The sequence below is a fragment of the Tyto alba genome, unplaced genomic scaffold (genome assembly GCF_018691265.1).
Source record: "Tyto alba isolate M040663 unplaced genomic scaffold, T.alba_DEE_v4.0 Super-Scaffold_17, whole genome shotgun sequence".
Taxonomy (NCBI): Eukaryota; Metazoa; Chordata; class Aves; order Strigiformes; family Tytonidae; genus Tyto; species Tyto alba.
This window is the reverse complement of record NW_024881279.1, coordinates 2,689,809-2,714,786: the sequence shown is the minus strand read 5'-3', so window position 1 is coordinate 2,714,786 and position 24,978 is coordinate 2,689,809. Positions and strand designations below refer to the sequence as shown.

Here is a 24,978-nt window from a genome sequence, read left to right as displayed (position 1 = left end):
TGTGCCAGGGGAGGTTTAGATTGGATATTAGGGAAAATGTCTTTACTGAAAGGGTTGTCAAGAACTGGAACGGGCTGCCCAGGGAAGTGGTGGAGTCACCATCCCTGGAGGGATTTAAAAGCCGTGTAGATGTGGTGCTGAGGGACATTAGTGTTGGACTTGGCAGTGCTGGATTAATGGTTGGACTTGATGATCTCAAAGGTCTTTTCCAACCTAAATGATTCTGTGATTCTAAATACATTTCCTGGAAAAATGGTGATGTGAGGGAACAGGGTGGTCAGCCAAGGTGTCACCAAGAACAGCACAGAGAACACAGAAAAGTGGCCATCTCCAGGAACTCGTTCAGAATTCATTTTCTATTGAGTCATCGGTGGATTTTAAAAATTGCAGGAGCAATGTCTGTGCTGTCGGGGACTGTCAGGGATTTCCTCCAGCAGAGGACAGCAGTGCACACGGATCCTGCCAGCTCGCTGCTCGGCGTCTCAAAATCCAGTACAACTTGGATGCAGATGCCTGGATGGGAGAATGGTTTTGTTGCTGATTTGTTATCTAATAAACGTTTTAAGATTTGCTTGCTCCCGTTAAGAGTTCTCGTGTGCAAAATGCTGCCAGAAGTGCAGCCTGGAGTGAAAATGGACTGCCAGGTCTACGATATATTCTTCAGCAATGGAAAATAAAGCTGACTTTGCTCCAAAGTTGTGGTCCAACACTCCCTGCCTGCCTGAAGCATGGGTCGTGTGATGCTTAATGCACAAATTTAATTGTGCGCATTCTGAAAGGAAGGCTTATCATGAAAGATTTTGGACTAATCGTGTTTTCAAGGGTGAAAAGACAAGTCCTCACGTCAGATGTATAAATATTTATTCCTAGCAGGCTGACGTCAAATCCCTCCGGGTTTGAAAAATGTTCATTGAAAGCACAGTGGGTGCTAGGGACGCACTCATGGTCGGTTAATTGTTCTCAGCCTTATCTGCGATTTTTGTCTCTTCTCAGGGAGAAGATGAAGCTGTTACCCTCAAATCTTGCACACGGCGGAAAACTGACTCAATTGAGAAGAGGTTTTGCTTTGATGTGGAAGCTGTCGATCGGTGAGCGCCAAGGGGCATCGCAGCCTCGGCGTGCCTGCAGCCCGGGGCGCCGCAGGGACGCACACGGCGGGGGTTACGTTGGCCATGCGTAGGGAAAGGTTGCACTCATCTGGACTTGGCTTTTCGGGGTAGTTCTTGTGCAATTTCTCTTCTCCTTTAGTTCTGCCATCTGTGAATGGAAAGCATTAGTGCATGGAAACACTGCTGCTTCTAGGCAGGTGCTCTCAATATATCCAGTTAGTGCTTCAGTTTACAAGGTGCCGAGTTTACTCAAGTCTCTCAAACTTTAATGGTGTTTTAGCACTTCTGCAGTCTCTGGCCACATAAGGTGAATGGTTGTGAGTATGGAAAAGATGCTCTGTGGGTGTTTCGGCAGGGATATGATGTCTCTTTCCAGCATTGGGTATGTGTTGGAGTAACTTCAGCTTTTGTGCTGGAGAGTGGTTGTTGCTGGTCCACTGTGGATGGGCGGTAAGTCCAGCTTGCACCTCCAGGCACTTTACATTCACTGCTTTTTCCTGAAGGAGTAAAAGGCTTTCTAATGTGACTTATCACCCAGCAGCTGAGCCAGATGTATGTGTGGATTCAATCTATAGCACCTAGGAATGAGAGCCTGTTATCATATGTAACGAGCATCACGCACGGCTGACATATATAAACAGGAAGACCAGGCTGGCGTTGCTATTCCGAGTGGTGTTAGTCACTGCCCCGTATCTTCCTTGCTGCAGGATGTTTACATGGTTTACAAAAGCTCGCTCCAAAGTCACTGATGTCCGTGCCCTCCCCTCTGTGTGCCTGTTCATGTTCCAGCTGTCCTCCCTTCCGCTGGCCACTGCGGGAATGCCCAGGAGGGCTCGGGGAAAACCCAAGTTTGTCAAAACCCGAGTTGTTGAATAACGCTGGAATAACCCGCGGTGCCTTTCCCTGCCCAGCCCGTGCTCCTGCAGCGTTTTGGTGCCAGCCCAGGGCCGGGAGGGGTTGGGGTGATGGAGCTCTGCCTGTGTTGGCTGAGGGATCAGATAACCCCAGGGCTGCCTCCCGCTCTCTGCAGCTGTGCTTTCCTCCAGAAAGCTGCAATATTTCTGCTGACATGGGGATTTTTTTTTTTTTCCTATGTCCTGAGGATATTTTTTTTTTAATGTGAAAATCAAAATAAAACTGGGAGGCGGAGAAGCCAGCCACCACAATAGTTTTCCTCTGCAGCATGTTCAGAGGCAGCTGAACCTTCCCTTGATGTCTGGAGCCTGCTAGGCATGGGATCAAGAACTACTCCAGAAACATGCCTGCTAAAGGTAAATAATGGCAGGGGAGCGGCAAAGGCGGGGAAACCTGAGAAATTGCTCATTTCATATACATGTTCCTGCTGCAAGAGATTGCCCAAGAGGACAGTGAGAGCAGAAAACATGAAATAAAAAGCTGTTTTTTCCCCCAGTATACAGGCAACTCTGCATATTTTTGGTATCAGAATTTGTCATTAGTTGTCTAAAATAACTGTTATTTCCAAAATGGTTAAGCTAAGAGGAATAGGAGCCAACAGGTTTTGCCATGGCCAAAAGAGAGTGTGATGTGCCCTCCCTGGGATAGTTGGGAGACGTAGGCACCGTCGGGGCTCCGGGTGACGCTGCCCATGGCCAGGGTTTGCTGGAGACTGCCCTCACCTTGCCCGGCACTCCAGATTTGGCCTATTTTACAAAGCGGTGTGTATCGAGGAACGGTTTCCTTGCCAGCCTGGGATTAACGGGGATTGGCAACACGTGGCTGCCACCCTGCAGCCGTCCCGCCAGAGCCTGGCCCTGGGTTCCTTGCGCGGAGGTGCTGGGCTCGCCTGGGCGCTGCGGGAGGGAGAAGCGTGCCCGCTGCTCGGGAGGTCAGCCAGGCCCGGGCAGCAGGGAGGTAACGCCTTCGGAGGCATTGCTTTCCATTCAGTGCTGGAGGAGATCAGCTTTGGCTTAAGGACCCAAGCACAGGCACCCCAACTTCAGCCCCCACTTTCCACCCAGGCCCACTGACCACAAACGACAGGCTATCTTCGACCAAAGGCTTGCTGGAGCAGTGTCTGTGTCTGTTTTTGCAGAATGGAGGAGGCTGATTTTATGTAGTGGCTTTTTGTCTTGGGCTGTTTTTATTGTTTTGTATGTTGGTTTTTTTTTTTTTTTTGTGTGTGTGTGTGTTTTTTGTTGTTTTTGTGTTTTTTTTTTTTTTTTCATTGTCCCTACTAATAGAGAAGTTAGAAACTTGATGTCTTGTTCTTCAGCCCCATGCAGGAAGTCTGGATATGATTAAGGCAAACATCCCCAAGATGCTTCTGTCTCACATATGTACTGTGTTTTGACTTACAGCAGTTTTCCCCTTTCTTTTCTGTATGCAACCCCTAAATGAAAATTAGACTTGTAACCAGTGTCCAGCAAGAAGAGTCAAGTATCTTGTAACTGATAGGTGCGTGCAGTCACCTGTCACTAAGCCAGCCCAGGAGAACACTGTGATACGGAGAAAACCACATGTGTTTGTGGTGTTCAGAGGTAAGGGTGAATAATGCCACCGTAGTGTGCTTCTCCTCAAGTTTGAAACTGCCTTTCAAAAGGTGGATTAAGAGAGCAGGAAGATTTTTCTGTACACGTCGCTTGCTTGCAATGGATGATTAGATTGGATTATGTCGCTTCCGACGTACGTGTGGAGCGAGAATACGCTGGGTTGCATGTGTACCTCACTCGGCAAGAACAAGGGGCGTTGCTTGCTGCTGGGGGTTTCGGCAGGTTTCGGTTTGTGCACCCCCTGTACCTTTTCAGAGACACGTCCCCTTGGGGTTCAGTTGGCTTTTCTGGGCTCTGGTGCTGCCCCCCCACCCCCAGCGCAGCATCACGCTCTGGGGATCCCCAGGCTCCGGCTTGAAACCTGCAGCTGTGGAAAGTGCAGAGGCCATCGGTGCCTCCAGCAGTGTTGGATGGGTGACACGTCGCTGTATTTGTGTCCAAAACACCTCTTAAAGCTGCAGCAGGTCGCACTTAGATCACCTTGCAGAGGGACCCGCAGGCCGGTGTCCCCCCCGGGGCTCTGCGGGGGGGCAGGTAGCCCGTGCTGCGCTGCGGTGTTGCTCTGTGCCCTCCAGTGAGTTACGTGTGTGCAGCGGTGCCGTGGGGGCAACGTGAAGTCCACTTTCTTCCCAGGCTCTTTGAAAGCGTGTTCCATCGTTTTTTAAGGCCTCTGTGCACAGGCTGCCTTAGTTTTATTTGTTTTATTGTGGCCTGGCAGGTTGTGTCCGTGTCATTAACACTGGCACGAAGCAGCACCGGTGGGGCTCAGGGCTGGGGTTACCCCTCTGTCTCCTGCTGGAGCTGGCAGGATAAAAACCTGTAGTAATGACGGTTTGCTTATGTATCAGATCCCGTGCTAACAGCCTCACGCACATATAAGCGCGCATGAGAAAATTTCACTTTCTACTCCAATGTTTTTATCTCCTGTTAGCATCAAATTTGCCTAGTTCTTCATGCTTTGTCCATACTGACTTGCACGGTGTTGTAGGGTGAGGTGCAATCCCAGTGTTGTGGGGCTGTGGTCCAGCTCCTGGTTTGCGGTGCAGCCTGGAGGTGGCAGCCTCGGCTGGCCCTTCCCCGGTTCCCTTCCTCCGCACAGATCTGAACTTGTCAGCGTTGCATTTTGAGGTGCCGGTGTACATGCAACAGAGGGGTGCAGGCTTGGAGCTTTTTAAATTACGCCTGGAGAAGCTGGTGCTTGTTGAGGGGGGACACACCGTTGTTTTTTCTCCTGTAGAGATGATTCAGCCCTACCGAGCTGAAAATCTTGAGCCTAATCTGTTATCACAACGTTGTTTCCTTTTCCCATCGTCTGATAAGGAGACGCTGAATTTCCCAACGCTGGAACAGGTGTTTGTGAGAGGTCTAAGAAGCCCCTGACACTGCATTTGCAAATAGTTCTGATTTTCAAGTGTGGGAAGTTAGGAGTATTTTATTGCTTTGTTACAGCAAAATTAGCCCCAGCATGGTGTTCTAGTGTGTTCTAGTGTCTGGCTGAAATACATTCCCAGTGTGATGGATGCTGTGTTTTACTGTTAATGCTCTTTTTTTTCTAACTAAACTTATTTGTAGTCTCTGTGCATTAAATCAGTCTTGTAAACAAGGTAAACAGGGATGACAGCCAGTGTCTTACAAAATGAGCCTTAGGAGGAGGAGTATCTCATCTGGCTGATGACAAAGGCTTTGTAATTTAGGATAATGTAGGTCATTGCTCTGGGCCAGAAGCGAAGTGCTTCTATTACCAGCTGGCTTTTATAGGAGCAGGAGGGATTCAAAGTTTGGGGGGTTTGGTTGTTCCTAAGGGCAGTAACCTCTGCAGGGGATGCTGTTCCCTGGGTCACCGCGCTCGCTCGGGCTGCACAGGGGTTGGCACCGGGGTGGGGACCTGCGGGTCTCACCGGTGCTTTGGACAGCACGTGCAATACAACTTGTACTTGTTCCTCTGCTGGTGTCGCCTTTCCAGTGACCTTTTAAACAAAGCGATTCGTGGGGTTTTCACAGGCGGGCTGGCAGATGAAGCTCGTTCCCCCTTCAGCGGCTACGGGGACCCACGCCGGCCCTGCCCCTGCAGAGCGTGCTGGCGGTGGTTGTACCGACGCTGCTTTAAGCTTTACACGGACAAGTGAAACTTTCTCAGTTCAGGAACAGTCTCCCCCTTATTTACATCTCTTCTCGTCTTCGTTTTGGGGCCACAGCTGGCTGCTGGTGCCTGGACCAGCCCAGGGGACCTGCGGGGGTGCCAGCAGCGTGGGGGCACACTGCTCTGCTCAGGCTGGGACTGCAGACTCTTCCGTGCGCTCAACTCTGCGCAGCCCTCGAGACCCTGTTATTAATCCACTCTTAGGTTTTCTCATTCAGCAGTTTAGATTGTCTCGGTATGATAAACTGCTACAGGAGTTGAAAGTTCTTATCTGTCTCTCTTGCTTTCATTATTTGTTTGTTTTTCTGGAAGAAGGAAAAGCTATTGGACTTTCTCATTTTTTCTGCGTGCTTAGTCATAGCTCCTTAAAACCAGGCTGTTTTTCACAAAAGCTGAGATATTGAGAAAATTCAAATTTCCTGTGTGGTCTCATATGGAAAGATCTCTTTAGTTTTTAGATTGTAGCATATTGGAAATATACTTTCTTGCAAAGCGTTTACCATGTTCTACTACCCACATCCACTCAGGTTAGAAATGAATTCCTCCTGATCCCCAAATGTCCCTTTCCCCCCTTGCATCCCAGAAGAAGGCAAGGGGCTTTGGTGCCTGGGGGCTGAAGTGTGTGATGCATCATCTAGTAATGAATCAGCAGGTCCTTTATCCTGTTTGCCACAGCAGTTCATGTTTGTACACCTTAGATGTCAGATCCAGGCGGGTGTCCCGCTGTGCCAATGCGACAGTCTGGGCGCTGGCTCGGGTGGGCAGAGCTCCCAGGGTGAAAGAGGCTCCTCCAGCCTGTGTCCCTGTTCGTGCCACATCAGGCTTTGGGAGGGGAGGTGAGCTGCCCAACAGCAAAATTTGCTAAGCCCCAGTATTCAGGATCATTCATATGCTAGGAGAGGGAACAAAGGCACACGTTTTGTTTATCTTTTGGGAAAGGAAGTCAGGGAAGGGCCTTCCCTGTCTCAGGCTCTACACTGAATAATTGAGATATTCGTAATCTAATGAGCACACTTTTGGAAACGGTTGATCTTCAAGGCAACTCCGTGAAAATAAGGCTGGCTGCAGACAGCGAGTTGAACATGGCTGCATGCTGATAGCATTAGCAGGATGCTGCTTCAGCACCAGCCATCCTACCTGACTGGTAAGCACATGGTACCCCATGGGCATCGTCCGTATAAATAATGAATGAGGCGTAATGTGTGGGGTGCATTTTAAATTTATCACAACCAGGAGGACAGTGCTGCTCAGGAAAGTGGTGCAATGGATGCCTTGGCAAATGAACACTGTGGGAGGAAGTACAGAGCTATTTGCAATGTAAATAGGTTTTTAATTCAGTTTCACAGCCCCTCCCCTCATGCTGTTAAATAAGTTTGACTTTGAAGTGGAGCCCAAAGAGTTGTTATCTGCTCAAAGGCAGAACAAATATTTTCACGTTATCACCCTTTTGCCCTGTGCTTGAGGGAACCTGGCACGTCAGATACCACTATTGTCTACCCAGGACCTTGTCTCTTCACTGGGAGTCCTGTGTGAATGATTTGTGAGCAAATGAACGATTTAAATTTCTTTCTTTTAATGTCTTGGCTAAAGAGATGGAAATCCCAATGTTTCCTTTTCGCATGTCTTCCTAGTTGAGCTAGAGCCCCTCCAGGGCTTTCTGCCTGGAATATCCATGCCTTCAGCAGCAGCTTGCCTTAAACTCGGATTTAAGCCCTGGCTGAAAGGGGGTGTAGCTGAGACCTCTGGTCACCTGGGGAAAAGCCTGCTCCTGCTCTGGGGGAAAGATCTGCTGTCAGCCTGTAGCCAGTGCCACTGCAGCTCCTCAGCTACCAGGGGCTACTCTTGAATCGCTTTGTATCTGCACAAAGAGCTTGGTTCAGTGTTTTGAAAGTATTTGGCATTGGATGTTGAAAGTTTTCTTTCTCAAATGGGGTGATGGTTAAGTGGTTTCCTCTTCCCTTCAAAATGAGTAAACTTCCAAACCACTAAGCTGGTGAGTATTGACTGAGTCACCAATGGGATTAGCGGAGATCAAACACATTATGTCTGGTTTACTTGGACCTGGGCTTGTTGCAAGCCTGAGCGCACGGCTTCTACTGGTGAAGCAGTGTTGAGCTGCCGTGTGTGTGCCGAAAGCGTACTGTTGGGTCGGTTGGATGGGGAGCGGAGTTAGGGAGAAGGGTTAATTCTTTGGTCCTTGATCGTACCTACCACAGAAGTGACAGAAGACAGGCCAAACCCACCACTCTGAGAGCTCCTGTTAATGTTTTCTTTTCTAATAGAGGATTGGCTCTTATCAAGGACCAAACGACTTTTGCAGAGTGCTGTTGCAGCTCACTTTCTCCTGCTGAATCACTTTTGGGAAGCACAAGTTAGGAATCACCCTTCTTCCCAGGCCTTACCAGTTTTTGAGGATTTAGTACCGAGAAGAGCCTACGTGCTCTGCTGAACGCTGTCCGCAGGCGGTTGGCAGCTCCTGAGGTGAAATTGCTCTTCCCTCTGTGTGCCACGGCAGCCCGGTGCCCTGTGAGGGGTGACCCTGACTCGCCGCTGTGCTTTGCCGTGGGTGGGAAGAGCAGCGTCAGAGGTTCTCTGCTGTCATACTTTTGATGGATGAAACCCCACGGGCATTGCTGCAGAGAGAGCACCGGTAACCACCCTGAGCACGCCGAGCCGCGCAGCGCTCTGGCCAGGCCTACATCTCCCCCGTTGCCAGGGCTTCTGCCCGCTCCCCTCCTGCAGAAATAGCTGCCACGCTCAGCTAATGCGTCTGAAAATAGCCTGGGAGGAAGCAGAATGATGAGACCAAATGAACAGAGCAGATCTCATCAGTCTCCGTGAGCACGGGGCCTCTGCCCGCTCGCCCGGGTGCAGTGCAGGCTCAGGATGCGGCCACCCCTTCGGAGGCTGGAGACCCGCACCCAAAGGCACGAGGCTGAGGAGGTGGAGGGCTAACTAGGCTTTTTGTGCCGGGATCTGCCGGCTGCGGGGTGAGCTGGGGTGCTGAGGATGGAAAGCCTGGCAGCTCGCAGCTGAGCGAGAGGCGGTAAATCGTCAGCCCACGACGCGACCTGTAGGAGTACAGTGGCAGCTTTCCCCCTCTGCGGCATGTCAGATGCACAGCCACACCTGAAGTTGTGCAAATACTCTCCACCGTGTTAAATCCATCACTACCACCCTGGTGGTCATGCTTAACAGAGCTAGATGATTAAATTTTAACTCCTTGTATGGAAAAGAAAGTCCAGAAGTAGACTTAGGGTCCACAGACGGGTGGTGGAGGTGGCATTGGTCCTAGGATGAGGGCTGGACTGGTGCTATCCCCTGGCTCTTAGGCCTGTCCTTTCCCCTTCTCGTTAAAATAAGCAAGCAAACGCAGAGTTATTTATTTGGAAGCTGGATTTACAGTGCAGCTCATGGGCTGTTGTGTGAGTTACAGCAGGGGGTGGCAGGGCCGGGCAGGACGGAGCACCCCAGGGCACCCCGGGACTCATCGCAGCGCTCCCCCCGCAAAGCTGCTGGCAGGGGCACGCGGAGCAGGAGCGCATCGTGGCGTTACCGCGCCTGACATCAGCACGTGGACGTGGTCAGGGAGGAGGCGCAGCCACGCCGGCACAACCGTGGCAGGGATGGAAATCTTCATGGAGCAGAAGGTTGCTTGGGATGGTGGTGGGATGTGGGGGCTGGGGGGCTTGGGTCTCCTGCTTGCTTGGTTACCTTCCTTGCCTTCTGCCATCGCATGGACATGCTTAGCCCAAGTGCAGGTGAGCTGTCTGGCTGAAAGCCAGAGGAAGATTTTGGCATCCAGCTCTCTTCCATTAAAACCACTGAAAATGTGTGTTGATTGTTGGAGATCCCCTCTGCTCTTTTGCTGGTCCTGGTTAGGACCTGCAGGGACATCCCTGGAGAGGTCAGGCTGGGCTCAGCCCCATGCTGCTGGGGCTTGGCTAGGAAGAAGCTTGTCCTCTATCTCTCTCTCTCCCTCATGGGAAATTTATCTTTGTCATCTTTGTTTTCCATCCTGCACTTTATTTATGGCATTCCTTTTCTCTCTGCAGGCCTGGCGTGATCACCATGCAGGCGCTTTCAGAAGAGGACCGAAGGCTGTGGATGGAGGCAATGGATGGCCGGGAACCGGTGAGCAGAAATATTAGCAAAAAAGTGTTGGAGAAAATTGTGGAGAGCTTTTTGTAGCCCAGGGCAGATTGTTTGCTGTGAAGCAGGCTGTCACGCAGCGCCTGCCAGCCGGTGCAAGAGCTGTATCCGTGGGGCAGCTCACACCTTCTGCCAAGAGAATAGTTTAATCCCTTGGTTAAATATTTGAGGTAATACTGTATCTCCTGTGCTTGGATTGCTTGAAGGTGCGGTGGAAAGGAGGAGGGTAGGCTTGGCCAGCACAAACATGCTGCCGTGCTGTGCTGAAAAGAAAACATGGCAAAAAGAGTAGTGGAAGAAAATACGCTGTAGATTTCCAGGGCTTTTTGAGTCCTGTAACTCATCTGGCAGCTGTTTCTGGGTCTTGTGGAGAATTGCAGATTTCACGTGAGCAGAGGAGTGTCGCCCCTCTTCCCTGTACTCAGCGATAGCCTCGCTGCTGCGTTTGCTTCTGCTGTGCCAAAGCTGCACAGGCTTCCGCACCTCTGGGAGGGATTACGGAGGTTTTCAGAAAATTCATTGTTGTTGTTTGTTTTTTTTTTTTTTTTTTTTTTTTTCTTCTTTTTAATTTTTTAATGCATATGCAAACTTCACTTCCAAGCTCGAAGTGCTTTGGCTGGTTCTGACTGGGTTCCCTCGGAGGAGTGCTGGTGGGGGTGCCGTGTGCTGGCGGCGCATCCATCCCGGTTTTGGTGTGGCGGCTGTCCAGCAATGAACGGCGAGCTCAGCACCGCCGAGCAGCCTTTGGACACGGAACGGGGCTAGACTGGGGGCCTCTGTGCCTTGGCGTGGCCAAAAGCATAGCAGGATGCAAAGAGAAACTTTGTGGATAGCGAGAGCAGCCAGGGCGGTTACGGGACAGCCCGCACGTTTTTGGAGTAGGTGTCTGTGCTTCTGGGCTGGAGTCAGGCTCTGGCAGTCGGAAGAGAGTCCATGCAGGGAGCAGAGTGTCCTGTCCCAGCACAGCCTCGTGGCCACAGACTGGTACTGGTTTGAGCAGTTCCCCCCCCCCCAGTCCACGGAAAGGTCCTTGTTTGTCAGCAGAAGCGTTTGTTAAAGCCAGCTGAGACATGGGTACATGCGGGCTGTTCAGCGAGTGCTGGAAAGCGGAGGCTGGGCTTAGGCAAGCAACTTGCTTCTGAAACACACAGTGGTTTGGCGGTCTGGAAGCTCTGCATGTGTGAGGGTGCTGCCGTGTATTTCAGGTAGAGCTTTTCATTGTGGATTTACAGCCAGGTCTCAGCTTGGAATTGTAGATCCATTGGGTAATTCAGGCAGGACAGGACCTCAGGAGGTTTCTAGTCCAGCCTGCTCACAACAGATTACTTGGGGCATTATGTGGTTGGGTGCTGAAAACACCTGAGGAAGGTGACTGCTCAGCCTCCTCGGGCTCCAGCTCCACTGCTTGACTGTCCTCCCAGAGGAGAGTTTCTCCTGATACCCAGTCTGAACCTCTTTCCTGTTTCAATTTACACCCATTGTCTCTTGTCCTTGCACCATGCGGTGCTGCGAGGAGCCTGGATCTGTCTTTCTGATGCCTTCCTCTTAGGAGGGGTGCTGTCAGGTCCCCACAAAGCTTTTCCTTCTCCACGCTGAATAAACCCCGCTCCCTAACAGGGGTTATGTGCCGTGTAGCTTGGACCTAACTGTGACGGTCACCACAGCTCTCTGCCACGTTGGGTTTCCTCCCTGCAGCAGAATTGTACTTCAGAAACAAAAATGCTCAGTTACACCTGCAGACGTACCATTTCCAAGAACAGGCACTGTGGGATGTGCAGGCACAGGGGCAAAAAAGGACTGAATGTGTTTTGTGCGCAGGACAGCTTCTGCTCCCTGTTTCTGTCATGTGTTGAAAAGGGACCCTTGTTTGGGAGAGCCAGCCTGCACCACCACCATGGCTCTTGACCCGGGTGGCCCTGCCCTGGAGCAGCTCTAGTGGGAAGACTCTTGGGTGTAAGACATACCAACCTCTCCAGTTCCAGTGTGCAAGCTGTCTTGTTCCCTCCTAAATTAACTCCTACCTTGGTTCTGGTGGCACCTGAAGACAGGATAATGTTTTGAAGTTCTTCAGAAACAAAGCATGTATTCTTGTTCCTCATCCAAATCAAGCCTTGTCCTCCTCCAGCCTGCTCACCTGCTTCCCACTGCCTCACCTCCTCTGAGAACTGTAGTTGCAAGGGTGCAAAACCCGGTTGCCTGCAACGGGAGCTGCGTGCATCGGTCAGCCAGCTGCATTTTGACCTGCTGATGTTACCAGGATTTGGCACAACAGCAAAGCCAGTCTGTTAGGATCAGGTTGCAGAAGTGCAGCCGGAGATTGTGCGTGCTTGTGAAGTGCTGTATATGTGAAAGGTGCTATGAAGGACTGTCTGGATTATCCTGTTTCAGAATCTGGTTATGTGAACTCCTTTAAAAACACACAGGTCTTCGTGCTGCCGCCTGCGTATTTCTATTCTTCCCTATCATGCCCATCAGCTTAGGGTAGCTTGCTCATCCGGCACATCAAGGATTGTTGCTGCATGTTAATGCAATACCTCATGGCACTTAAATGCTGATGGCGTTTAAACCTGGCCTTCCAGGTGTGGTGCGGGAGCCATGGGAATGAAGCCTGTATGGAAATGGATCCAAGAGGCATTTTACTGACAAAGATGGTGTGTGTTGACAGACAAGGTGGCTCCTTGTCCTCACTTATCCTCCTCAATCCATCAGAAGTGGAGTTGTTGGTCTGTTCTGTTTGAGTTCTCACCTTGCGACACCAGGGTGTGGGATGTTACCTACTCCGCAGAGTTTTCCTTGAGCAAGAGACAAGGATTTAACCTTTGGACTCCTAGAAATATCCATTCTACGCTTTGACTATATTTCTGTAACCAAAAAACCCCTACTGGAAAGAATGTCTGCTTTTCCTTTGATTTGAATATTGACTGTGGGAACGACTGGCACAGTGGGGACAGTAATTCCATGTGCAAATTCAGGCTGCAGAGAGAATAAAGTGGCCTGGAGTTTGTTTCTTAATTATAATTAAAAAACTAAAGCCAAATGTTGTATTACATTTTAGTAAGATCTAAACATAGAATGTGAGCTGCATTAGCCAAGACATTTGTCACAACTTGAAAAGATTTATTATATATCTTGCAGTCAAAGCAGTCTCCAGATAGCTATCATCAGTCTGTTAACTCTTACCACTTGTTATTAATTTGGCTAAAACCCCTGTGTTGACTTTGGGTTTTCTTTTATGCTACAGAGGCTGGAAACAGGAGAAAATACTAATTCTGTAACAGGGCAGTTGCATTCATTTTTGTTAGGATATTCAGGGTAAGTTTCCTATGGTTTTTCTCCTCTGGTCATGCAGTTTGCAAATGTATATGGTGGAGGCCAGAGTGATTCCGAAACTTCATTGGAGCCTAAGTCAAAAATGAAAGCTGTGTTGGCTCATAGCGGCAGCTGTGGTAGGCTGTAGGATTAAGAGAGGCACAAATTAGGCTGTTTGCTTTGTGGCAAAGAACTGAACAAGATAAGCATTTTAGTAAGGTTGTGGCTTTGCTTGCCAAGTCTGCAGCGAGCATGCCAGCCAAAAGAGAGCTGTTGGTGTCAGCGGTTCCTGCTGATACCTTCCGAGCAGGTCAGTGATCTTAGAAATCATCCTCACATCAGTGGGGGGAGATGCGGGGTACTGGGTTTGAAGTGTTTGCAACACGAAAGTGTTCCTTGCAAGGTAAGAGTATGTAGAGGGTTAAGGATATGAAACATGTTAGAGCATTTCCCGGTTGAGCTGTATTAATCCATTGTCCATAACCTTGAGTGGTGATGGAGAAGTTAGTGTTAAATGGCAAATGCAACAGGCTGTGATCCTGTCAGAGTCAGTAAAACATGGATGGGATCTGAGCAGTGCTGTTCTGACACTCGCATCGTGCTGCCCTTTGCTCGATTTGTTTTGTTTTTCTTCTTTGTTCTATAAAGCAATATAAGTCTATAAAAATACAGCCAGCGTTTTGTATCGCAGCTGGTTTTGTTAGTGTTGTACAGCTGAGTGCACCACGGGTTGGGGATGAGCGGTCGGTCTCATGCCCTTGCAGGGGAGTCAGGAAGGACTCTGAAATGGAGACGCATAAGCAGTGCTTTCTCCTTTCCTTCTGCTCTCCTTACCCTCTCTTCAGTTCTTTAACATAATCTGCAAGTTTGCAAAGGCAAGAACAAAGTACAAAGTCCCCTGCATGCTTCGGGAAGCTCGAGGCTGGTCACTGGCTGGAAAGGCAATATGGCAGAGGCTGGTGGGTTTTGTTTTGGGACCTGCTGTAGAGGAAGGGCCCTGTTCCTCTTGGCTCTCGCGTCGTGTGAAGCAGCTCCATCCTCTGGAAAGCAAATAAGGTTTCTGTTCCCGTTCTGGAAGAAGGCAATTCCAGGATCTCACCACTCTGAGGTCTAGAAACCTTCCCAGGGTCTCCCACCCACCCAGGTTTAGTCGTGTCTGCTCCTCCATGGGCAGCCACTGGGCTGCACGGCCACGGAGCCCTGCGAACCTGCACGAGAACTCGGAGCCGTTCCTTGGCGGTGGGGTCGGATGCAGCCCCATATTGCAGGGTCCTGAGGGCTCTTGCCTGCAGCCAGCAGGAGCTCAGGTCGGGGGGGGGGGGCAATGAGGTGTAGCACGGTGGGCCTGAAGGACTCGATTCCCTTTCTGCAGCCGCCTCGGGGCTCCCAGCCGTGTTGGGGCTCCACAGAGCCCAGCTCCTCCTCGGCTCCGTGTCTGTGGCGGCCGCCCTGGCGCTGGGTGCTCGGGTGTTGCCGTGTCTCGTGTCTCGTGTCTCTGCGCTGCGTCGGGAGCGGAGGTCGGGCTCACCGCGCTCGCCCCCCAGCACAAAATGGAGCGGGGCGGGCGTGGGAGGAGGCCGTACGGCCGCGTCTCCACTAGATGGCAAGCTGAGACCAGCCCGCTCATTGCACTTGTGCCCCGGCCAGGGCAAGGCCAGACCCACCGACACCACCCCGCACCCCCAGGGGCTCTGCCCTCGCCCACCCGCCCCGGGGAGGGGTTGGGGGTTTGGGGTTTGAGGGAGCGACGTGTCCCCCGGGAGCTGGGTTGTCTGTACCCGTCGCCCAGCTCCGGCGTTCGGCCAGGGCTGTTCGTGCTGCACGGGGTGGGGAAAAGCGCTCCCTTCCCAGTTTTCTCCCCCAAACCCGGCAGCGCCCAAAATTAGAGCCGCTTCCCTCCTCTGTTCCTCTGTCTTTTTACTGCCTTAAAACGAGCAGCTGGTAATTTGGCGGGCAGGCAGTGTTTAATCATGGTAAACTGAGGGGAGGTGAGCGCAGACCAAAACCTGTGAGGTCTCTCGGCTTCTCCCTCACTCCCTCCGCAGCCACGGGGGTCCTTCCCCACTCCTGTCCCTCCGTGGTCTCCAGGCCTGACCACCGTCTTGTGTCACTCCAGTTTGTGCCTGGGGGTGTCCTGGGGGCCCTTCCCGGGGTCCCTGCTGTGGTGGGGCTGGTTCCCTCCTCCCAGTCAGCCCGCGGTAGTGGTGGATTTGGTTTGGTGACAGGAACAGGCGCTCCCACCGCCGTGGTCCCGGCCCCTCGGCCGTGCTGCCCCGCTGGCAGCTGCTCGGGGGTGCTGGAGCTCCTTTGGCGTTGCCGCTCTGGAAATGTGGTGTTGTGTTTTTGTAGCAAACCCCAGTGTAACAACAAAGCCCAGCCTTGCATTCCTGTCCAACACGCAGCACCCTCGCCTCCTGCCTCCTCCTCAGATATTGCTTCTGGGAATTCTTTCTGAAATTGTTTTTCATTTTCCCTGTCTAATTATACAAAATGGTGAGAGATTTATTTCCCAGTGGAAACGATGTCTTTTGAACTCAATCCAGTGCTTTCAACCTCGGCATTCCTGTCATTTTGGCTCATTCAAAAAATAAATTAACTTGAAGGACTTGAGTCCCAACACCCGCGCTGCCACGGGGGGACGGTTGGGCACCAGCCGCACGCCTTCCCAACCTCCTCGTATTGCGCCGGGACTCGCTGGAAGCTGCAGATCTGCTTTAACGTTTTAATTCATCTCATCTCCCGACTCCTTGGAGGTCACTTTCTTCGTCTATATTGGTTTTGATACCGCACTCATTACCTCTGTAGCTAAGTGGTTCCAGCAGAAGCCTGAAAACCCCTCGCTGACGGAGGCGGGGACCAGCGGTTTGTGTTTCGGATGCCGCGTTTACGGCTGCTGCCGCACCAGCGTCAGGCAGGACTCGGGGACCGACCTCTCTGGGTACTGAGAATGTCAGCAGTGCTTTTCTCTGAGGGCACTGGCTGTAAATTGGTAGTCACTGAGAGAAGCGAATTATTAGAGGTGGTAGAAAAATCTTCACCAGAAGGTCTTTGACTACAGATGGTCTTTGGCTGTTTTCTCTTTGCATGGGAGTGCCTGGGGGCGAGATGTCGGAGCGATCATCGCGTTTACTCTTCTGGTGCTCTCCATGGTTTGGTTTCTGTCACTGAAGCATGTTTCCTCACAGCCTTTTCCACGCTGGTCTTTTCTCCCTCTCGATCCCACAGGCGTGTGTTTCTGTGGGCTTTCCAGAGAAAGATGGTTATTTGTATATGCTTTATCTTGCAGTTTTTTCATGGCCTTCATCCTGTCTGGGTTTGTTTGCTTATGGCAGATTCTTTCTTGCTGCTCTGTTTTCCATGACCTGACTCATTCCAGTTGCTGCTTCTCCATCTCCCTGTCTCTGTCTCTTTGCTGAACAGGACATTTTTTCCCCGCTCTTCCCCCTCTCAATCTCTAAGTTTCTACTGTTTGCTTTTTTTCTTCGCCTCTAATCTGCTCCCTGACCCAGACAACCTAGTGAACTTTCCCTGAACCGAAGCTGCAGGCTCGCCTGTGCTCTCGCACCACCTGGGTGCCTCGGAACTGCCTCCGAGAGCAGCACCTCTGTCTCGGTGGAGGTACGCCACGTGCAGCTGCAGTGATGCTGAGCCCCACTGGAGCTTCTGCTTGGCTTTTTTGCATCCCACAGTTCAAGATTTTTGCCCCCAAAAGTTCTTTGTCCTTGTTGGGGGAAAGGTGGTGGAAGAGGATCCACAGAGAGTCAGCCTGAGCTTTCAGACCTAATGATAATTTGTCATGTTCCATGTTAGTTTTTGTATCACATGCTCTTAGCGCTGTTCCCTCCTTCTCCCTCTTCTGTTTTGTAACCTATTTTAAGCCTATAAAAGCAGTAACTTTTCATTGAGTTTATATGCTTTTATTTTGTTTCTAAAGCACTTAAGCCAGTGAGGTCCTAAGCCTTGACTTCAGGCTTTTATTTATGGTTCCAGCAAATGCTGCTTCAGTGGTTGATGGCTTACCCAGCCAGAATCACAGCTGCTTCAGGCTGACAGTTTTTTGTCCTTTGCTTAAGAAACTGTTTGGGTCATAAAGAGAAAAGTACTGAGAGGCATTCTAGATCATCTTAAAAAGAGAACAGAGCCCCCGGGCTGCTTTTACACACCTAAAAGTGGTATCCCACCCACTTTCGGCAAGCTTGTGACCTCATCTCTTTCTTCTACCTCTGTTGTCGAGGTCATCCAGGAGCAGAGCAGTGGCTCCTCTCTCTGCTTTTCATCTCTTGTGCACGGATGTCTCGTCATTTCTTTAATGCATTCTTTGCTGTAGCCAGCTTTGCCACAGGCACTCTTCATTGTGGTCTGTGCTGCAAAAATTGCCTTTGAATGTTGGACTTTACTTGGCGACTAGGATGGTTGGTCCGGTGGCACGAGTTGGGTTTCGCTCTCCCTTTGGGAGAAGTTCTGCAGGGGAAGCCTCGGCGGCTGCCCGTCACCTCCCATATTATCCTGCTGATACCCATAGAGCCAAACTCACAGAGTGAGGGCTGGGGATTCGAGCGCAGGTCCGGCCACAGATCCACAGGACATGGTACAACGCATCTTCTGGGCGGGACACCCACCGACTCTCCCACAGCACGTGGTTGTCTTCTCCTCTAGTTCAGGGCAGGAGGTGAGCTTGGTGGTGAGAGGTGATGTGAGTTTGCAGCGTACCTGGGGAAAGGCGGTTAATCGAACCTGAAGCGCAGCGTGTGTGCGAGCAGGATAGATCAGCTGGCATGTGGTAACTCGTCTCTAAGTCTGGGCCTGGGCGGGCGAACCGGCTTGAGAAGAGGTTGCAGGGTGGTTGCATCAAGTGATTTCGTTTCATTGCTTTGCTGTGAACCCGGCTGTCCGCCCTCCGGCTGCATCTGCTCGGCTGTGCTGGCAGCCTCTGTGGGGAGGCACAGAGCGCTGCCCCAGAATGGAAGGCCAAAGAGAGTATGTTCACCTTCCTTTTCTTTCTGCTCTTATAGCAACTCTGCTTAGAGTTATTTGAGCAGACAATTCAAGAAACATGTAGATATTCAGGGAATAGCTCTATGTTAGTAGAACAAACTTCGCCGCTGATTTGAATAGACTCTTAGAGTATTTTATTCTATTTTAAATTTAAAATTAAAGTAAAAGGTTTGTTGGACAATTAGTGGCAAAACTAGCCTCTTCCATTGTTTCCTCCTTTATTGGTCCTTGCACTTCATTTTAAGCAGTGATTTACTGTCCTGCTGCAGTCCCACCACAGTCCCTGACCCAGGCTTTTCCCTTCTCCTAGCTGCAGCATCAGAAGAAAGCCTGCCCTTCGATACTCCAGACATTTTAATCATCTTATTCCTGTACTTCTGGTCTCTCTCCTGTGCCACCCTCGATTTACCGCTCCTGGCAGCCCCCCCGCAGCGCCGTGCCCGTGCGGAGCCGGGGAGCTGGGCTGGGCTCTGGCAGGAGCAGGCAGGCAGCGGGCACAGCACTGCCCAGAAAAGCAGCTTCTGCGCCGGGCTGAGGCTGCTGCAGCGCGGCCGTGCCCCACGCCGTCTCGCAGCCGGCGCCTGTTGGATGCCACGTGGTAGAAAAGCTCCTCGCCAGTGCGGTGCACGCTCGTGGTGCTGTGTGCGTGCTGGGGGGTGAGTAGTTTCCAGTGCTTTGGGATTTCAGGTCGTCGCTTGGGAAGGGGTAAACGTCCTGCTGCAGTTTTGGAGAGGGGCCTTGAGATTTGTTTAGGTCTCCATCGGGCTGGCTCCCAGCACCGGCGAGGCGAAGGGGCATTGCCGTCCCAGGACCGCTCCAGGAAACCACCTCTGCAGCCACCCTGGGCTCATGGAGGTGTCCCTGGGTGCGGAGGGCAGGGTTGGCAAGGGTGGGATCGTGTTCCCCTCCCTGCTGACGTCCCCAGAGCCTCAGGGTCCCTGCGGGGCTCAGTGCTGCCGGCACGCCTGACCCAATGGCCCACCCAAGGTCCCCCGCGAGCGGCTGTGCAAATGGAGGGTTAAAAGCGGTCTCGCCTCAAAGACCTTACCGTCTTGGCATTGAAATGCCAGCCATTGTTCAGAACAACCGGCAGCGTAAAACCTCTTTTCGCAGAGGAGGAACGTGAGGCATGTCTGTGTTACAGTTATTTTAAAAATGGGGATGACACTGTCATTTAAAATTAGGCTGGTTTTGATGTGTTCGGGCTCCTTGTACATCAGTAGATGTTGAAAGGAGGAAGGGCGTGTGTGCTTGCGGGAGAGAGGGAGAGCGAGAAGCTGGCTGGACTCCAGCGCAGATAGCTGGTGGAGGAGGATGTGCAAGTTGTTGCTCGAGCATCCTAGAAAACTTAGGGGTAGCTGTTAAACTAGTAGAAGTTTTCACTTTTAATCAGTCACTTGAGTGATCTGAACATATCTGCTCCACTGGACTTGCTTAAAAATGCTACTCTGGGAAACTTTAAGCACTTTAGTTATTCCAAAAATGTATTTTTCTAAGCCAGTTGACCTTTAGTTACATTATTCTAGAGACTGCTGTATATCTAACATGCTTTGTTCCCCGTTGCTTCTGCCTAACCCCGTGCTTTTTCTCCCAAAGTGTCTGCTGCTTGATTTCCTTCTAGCATTTAGACATGGTAGGTTGGTAGTTTGACCCAGGTAATGTTTTTCCTTAGGTTGACCCAGGTAATTTTTTCCTTGGGTGACAAACACGGCGGGTTATATAACTGCGCTGAGCTAAGCAGTCCAGATGGCTGGCGGGTAGCCCGGTCGGCTTCGGCTTTGGAGGCTCTTGGGAATGCCTGCACTTGTAATAAAACGTGGGCTTGTTTTTAATTAGAACCATCATTTAGTTCAGCGTGGAGAGACAGAAGAGCAAGACCTGTGTAGAGGATTCAAGCCCCCATATGCTTCACTTTTGATAGATTTTTTTTTTTTTTTTTTCTTTTAATCAGACTTAGGCATTGGTGTAAGTTCTGAGCTGAAATTTATGTTGGAAGGAAGGAGGGGGAGAGAGAAAGAGGGAAGCGAGGTGGGGGGGTGGCTCCAACTGCAATGCATTAGTTCAGTGCTGAACAGTAGGTTGGGAGGGAAGGAAGGAAGGAAGGAAGGAGCTGCCAGGGACCCTGGGCCACCCTCTTCCAAATGAACAGCCCTCGCTTGAATGACATAAACCAGCATTTCACAGCGGGTTTCTGCTGCCCTGCCAAGTCTTTCACTTGGGAAGCAAGGCATATTTTTTCCTCCCCTCCCCCTGCAGAGAGGTTTGCAGGGATGTGGGCTGGGAAAGATCATACTCCTATCTGTATCGTTCTGGCTCAGAGAGCAAGGAAGGTTATTTCTAGCCACAACACAGTGTAGTCTAGCTCTGAAAATCCTGCTTGTAGTATGAAAACCTGGCTCTCGGACAAATTTAGAACAGGGTTGATAAGGCAGAGCCAGAAACAAGGGCTGATTTCATCAAGGTTGCCAGGTGTCCTGCTTTTAACAGGGAAATATGCTTTTTTGTACATGAGCCTTCCTGCTCTGTGCTTTGCTGGCATCCTGCTACTGGGCTGTGTCCCAACAAAGCAGCTCCGCAGTGGTGTGCCAAGCTTGCTCGGGCATCAGGTGCAGAGGATCTGCCTGGCGTGGTGTGGACCTGTGCTGATCTTACTCTTTTCTTTTTCTCTTTCTTCCTTCCCCTTCCCCCCTATCCCTGCTGCTGCACGGGGCAGGGTGTGCGGGGTCCTCCCACCCCATCTCGTGACGGGAGCCCCGGCTGCCTGGAGGCTCTGGCCCAGCTCTGAGCATCCCTGCACACGCTGGGAACCTGCAGCCAAGCCCCCAGTCCCTGCCTTTCAGGGGCGTCGTGGTGTTGCACCGGATCATGTTCCGCTGTGGGGGGTCAGCAGGCAGGTTGTGGGTACGGCAGCAGGGCTGGAGAGCTGCTCGCTGTCTCCGAGGCCCGGAGCTGGCTCAGGGTGTGCTTCCACGCACTCTGGATCCCCAGCCTGGCAGCTGTGGGACGTGGGGAGCCTTCCCGCCTCTCCATCCTCCACTGTTCATTCTCGGCTTCTCTGGTGCTGGCCCGAACGTTTGTGTGCCCACGCTGTGAACTTGATCTGGCTGCGGACCGTCACGAAATAATAATAATCCTAATAACTGGCTTGCTAGATGAATTTTCAGCTGGATCAGTTTCCCTGTGCAGCTGTGTAGGTGCTACTGCTGCCTTCGCTAGCGGCGGTGGGACGGCGTGGCTGCGAGCGTGCGGAGGGCGAGATGCATCCCTTCAGCTGCAGGGTGGTGTTAGATGAATCGAAGCCAGGTTTGAAACACCAATATCGTGCTGCTGCCCACGGGGCTGGGCAGGGGCACCACAACCTCCCACGGACATGCAGGCACGAGGACGCGGGGCATTCGGCGTGCTGTGCAGCTCCGGTCCCTGCCCGTGTCCCTGCCCTCCTGGACGAGGGCAAGTGAAATGGCACGGCGGGAGCATCGCTGCGGCAGCAAGAGCAGCAGAACAACATGCAGAGTGGCCCTGGCAAGGGAAACGCTCGCCTGGGGGGTGCTGTTTTTTCAGAGCAACTTCTGGGACTCCCTGAGGCAAGCTGCCATCTGGCACCAGGGCATCACCACCTCCCCTCTTTCCTCCAGTGGTGTGAGAAAACCAAGCAGAGGAGCCAGGCTCTCTGCCATCACTCCCAAGGGAAAGGTGCTCATGGTCTGTGTGACGGAGCGAGGGCAGGTAGGGAGGACTGTAGGCTGCCTGTCTTGATGAAGACCAGTTCTAGCAATAACATGGAAAAGACAGAAATGCAGTAACAGCCACAAGAAAAGAAACGTGAGCACTGACGTGCCTGGCCAGAAGAAACGGATAACCCACAACCTGGCCTTTCTCAGAAGTCCCTGAAAGTGCTTGTATCCAACTGCGCTTCGGGGAAGTGAGGAGGTAACTTCTTATAGGCTTTGTGGTCAGAGAAAATGTGCCACCCGTATCTACTAAAATTAGGCTTGAAAATGCTATTTTTTTCACTTTATTTTTCTCATTAATGGCTGTGGAAATAATGGAGTATTTGGCAGTAAAACCAGTAGAAATAAAATAATGCTGCCTTATCTTTTAAACTGAACGTGCTCAATAATTCACTCCATTTTTTTTGCTCAGTAATTCAAGTTTTGCTCTCTTGAAGTCACTTTGGGTTACCCAAGACGTCCATGCAAAACCTGTTTGTCCTTGTTTACAGCACCTGTGCTACAGTTCATCAGAAGGGATTTTTGGGTGCTGCCAAAGCTTTAAGTGAATGCAAGAGGGAGTCTTCTCTGGCCTTCTCCTAAGAGCACCTGAGCGCTGTGCAACATCATCCTGAAGGGATTTTTGTCCAGGCATTGCGGGATAATTTTCATAAACCTTTTCCTTAATGGTTGCTACTTCTCAGGCTGAAAACTCCTTGTGTAGGATTGGAAACAAATTCTTGATGCGTTTGAGTTTCTGTTGTGCTCTGAAGGGGACGAGGACTTCAGGATCTGGACTGTGGGGAAGTGATCGGGTGCAGCGTTGGTGTCCAAGTGAGAGAGAGGTTAAGAGAAAAGACTTGTTCCAAGCTGATGGTCTGTTGTCCCTCTCATGGAGGGCAATTGAAGGGGTGGGAAAAGGGATGTGCAAGAGTCCCAGCACGTGTGATTGCTGCTGGGCTGAGCAAGCCCTCGTGCAGCGACGGCTTTGCAGCTTCAGGGCTCTACAGACACCACCCCACCTAGCACCGGCTGAGTCAAGCACGGTGGCTGGGCTCCAATCTGCAGGCTGTTTTTCACCCGGTTTTCCTTTTTCGTTTACAAAAAGGTTGCAAAACCACCGTGTAAAACGTCAGCGCTCCTCCTGCCCGTGTCTTCACAACCTGTCCTTGGGTGGCTGGCAAGCCAGTTGGGCTACCAAATCTGAGGGAATATCATGATTTCTATTTATACTCTTTTGGCTTGTGCATCTTCTGAGCTGCAAGTTGAAAAACTCGTTCATGGTTGTTTTGAGGATTTCTGAATATGAATCACAAGGAAATTGCATAACACTGCAGCATTTCCTCCTATTGCTCAGGGCTTTGCAAACACTGCGCTCCTCCAGGGAGACCAAGGAAATCTGGCAGGACTGGCCTATTCTCACAGTAGTTTGAGCCTAAATGGAAAGTCTGGGTTGAAGGGTAGGTCCCAGCACTAGTAAGAGGAGCGTAAGGTGGAATCTTCCACGCCAGGGCATGGATTAGGTGACTGAAATGGCGAGTTCCTTCTCTAATGGCAATCCCTCTGCCTGCGGCTGCGAAACAGGAGTGCTGGCCCTGCTGCTTTCTGGAAAGCACTGCCACCTCCCACCTCTGAGAAGCTGGGCAATTCTTTCCTCTAGATGTTAGCCATTTGGGCAGAACTCCGTGCCGGTGTTGGAACCTGAAAGATTTTGGGAACTGTGCTGAACGCTGTTCAACCTCCCAGGGATGCAGCTTAGGTTGAGCCGTTTTGAGTTTTAAATAAAGAACTGCTTTGTATATGAAATGTAGCGTATTCATATAAAGGATTTGTACACACATACAATTGCCATATGAAAGCACAGTTAATTTATTGTGGAGGTTAATAGACATCACGGGCAGCCAGTGTGAACCCTGAAAGGAGGAAATAAACATAAAATTACTCATCATCTTTTTCTTAGTTCCCCTTCCAAACCGCAGCTATTTCCTTTTCCTTTTCTTTTCCCACAATCCAGTTTCATCCCGAACAACCCACATACCTCTTTGCTCTTTGCATGCTCATGTGTGCAATTTATTTAGGAGCAGGTTGGAAAATGGATGGATTGGATCCTTCTTGGTTTATCTGTGCGCAAGCAGGAGGTGACATTAGGCTATGAAAGGTGGCTCTAGAAGTATTTTAGGCTGCGGATGGCGGCCGTTGGAGGATTTTTGATTATGAAAATCCACAGCTTGTGTTTGTTTTACCCACAGCTCCAGTGTGGGTGCTTGTATGTGGTAGTGACAGAACTGAAATCTGAGGAGGGGGCTGGAGTGGGTACAGCGGTCTTGCATTGCTGCTTCTGCCCATACGTTGGTCCGGGTGGGGTTGGAATCGAGGAGGAGGCGATAGCTGTGGCTCGGGGAGGACGCCAGCGCGTCGCCCTCCGGCTCGGCCCCCGGCACCGGTGCAGCAGGGCGGCTCGGCGTTGTTTGCTGGGCTGTCTGTTCTAGCCAGCGCACCCTGGAACATCGCCGGCCTCTTAATCATCCCTATAAAACCGTTTCCTCTGCAAAACATAGTGTATATTTGGTGAAGTGCATCACCGGGAAGAATTAACTTGTTCTTTGATCAATTATCTTAAATACTGAGTTAATAATTGAGCATAGTGCAAGTGTTCAGGGAGGGGGAGAGGGGAGGATTTTAACTTTGGCGGAAAATTTCAAAATAATAGCGAATTGCAATTTCTATTGTGCTCTTAGAAAATGTATGCTTCTGGATTACTTACAGATGTATCTCAGAATTTTTTAATGATAGGTCACAAAGGCCTTGTTTTAAACTGTCAAATAGCAGTGATTCTGCAGAAATTAAGCAGTAGTGGCTGCCACTAAAAAAGCTGCGGTCTGGTTTTGTTCAGGATATTTGCCCACCTACAGTCTGAATTTAGAAAACTAAATTCAGGGCGTCAAGGTCTGCAAATTTTGTGCTAGGTTAATATATTTCTTTTCTAAACATATCACTTCTGAAACTTCCTAGTAAAGATATTTTGGCTCTGAAGACACAATCAAATGGGAATA

At 50.9% G+C, this 24,978-nt stretch overlaps 1 protein-coding gene across 2 annotated transcripts in view; it reads left to right on the top strand.

The window, feature by feature from the left end:
- ARHGAP26 (Rho GTPase activating protein 26) overlaps positions 1 to 24,978 on the top strand; it is a 146,052-nt gene that overhangs the window by 34,226 nt on the left and 86,848 nt on the right. For both annotated transcript variants that reach the window (XM_042790078.1, XM_042790077.1), the window contains exons 10-11: positions 994 to 1,088; positions 9,815 to 9,893. In XM_042790078.1, coding sequence (XP_042646012.1) covers positions 994 to 1,088; positions 9,815 to 9,893 — 174 coding nt within the window. The remainder of the gene's footprint in view (positions 1 to 993; positions 1,089 to 9,814; positions 9,894 to 24,978) is intronic.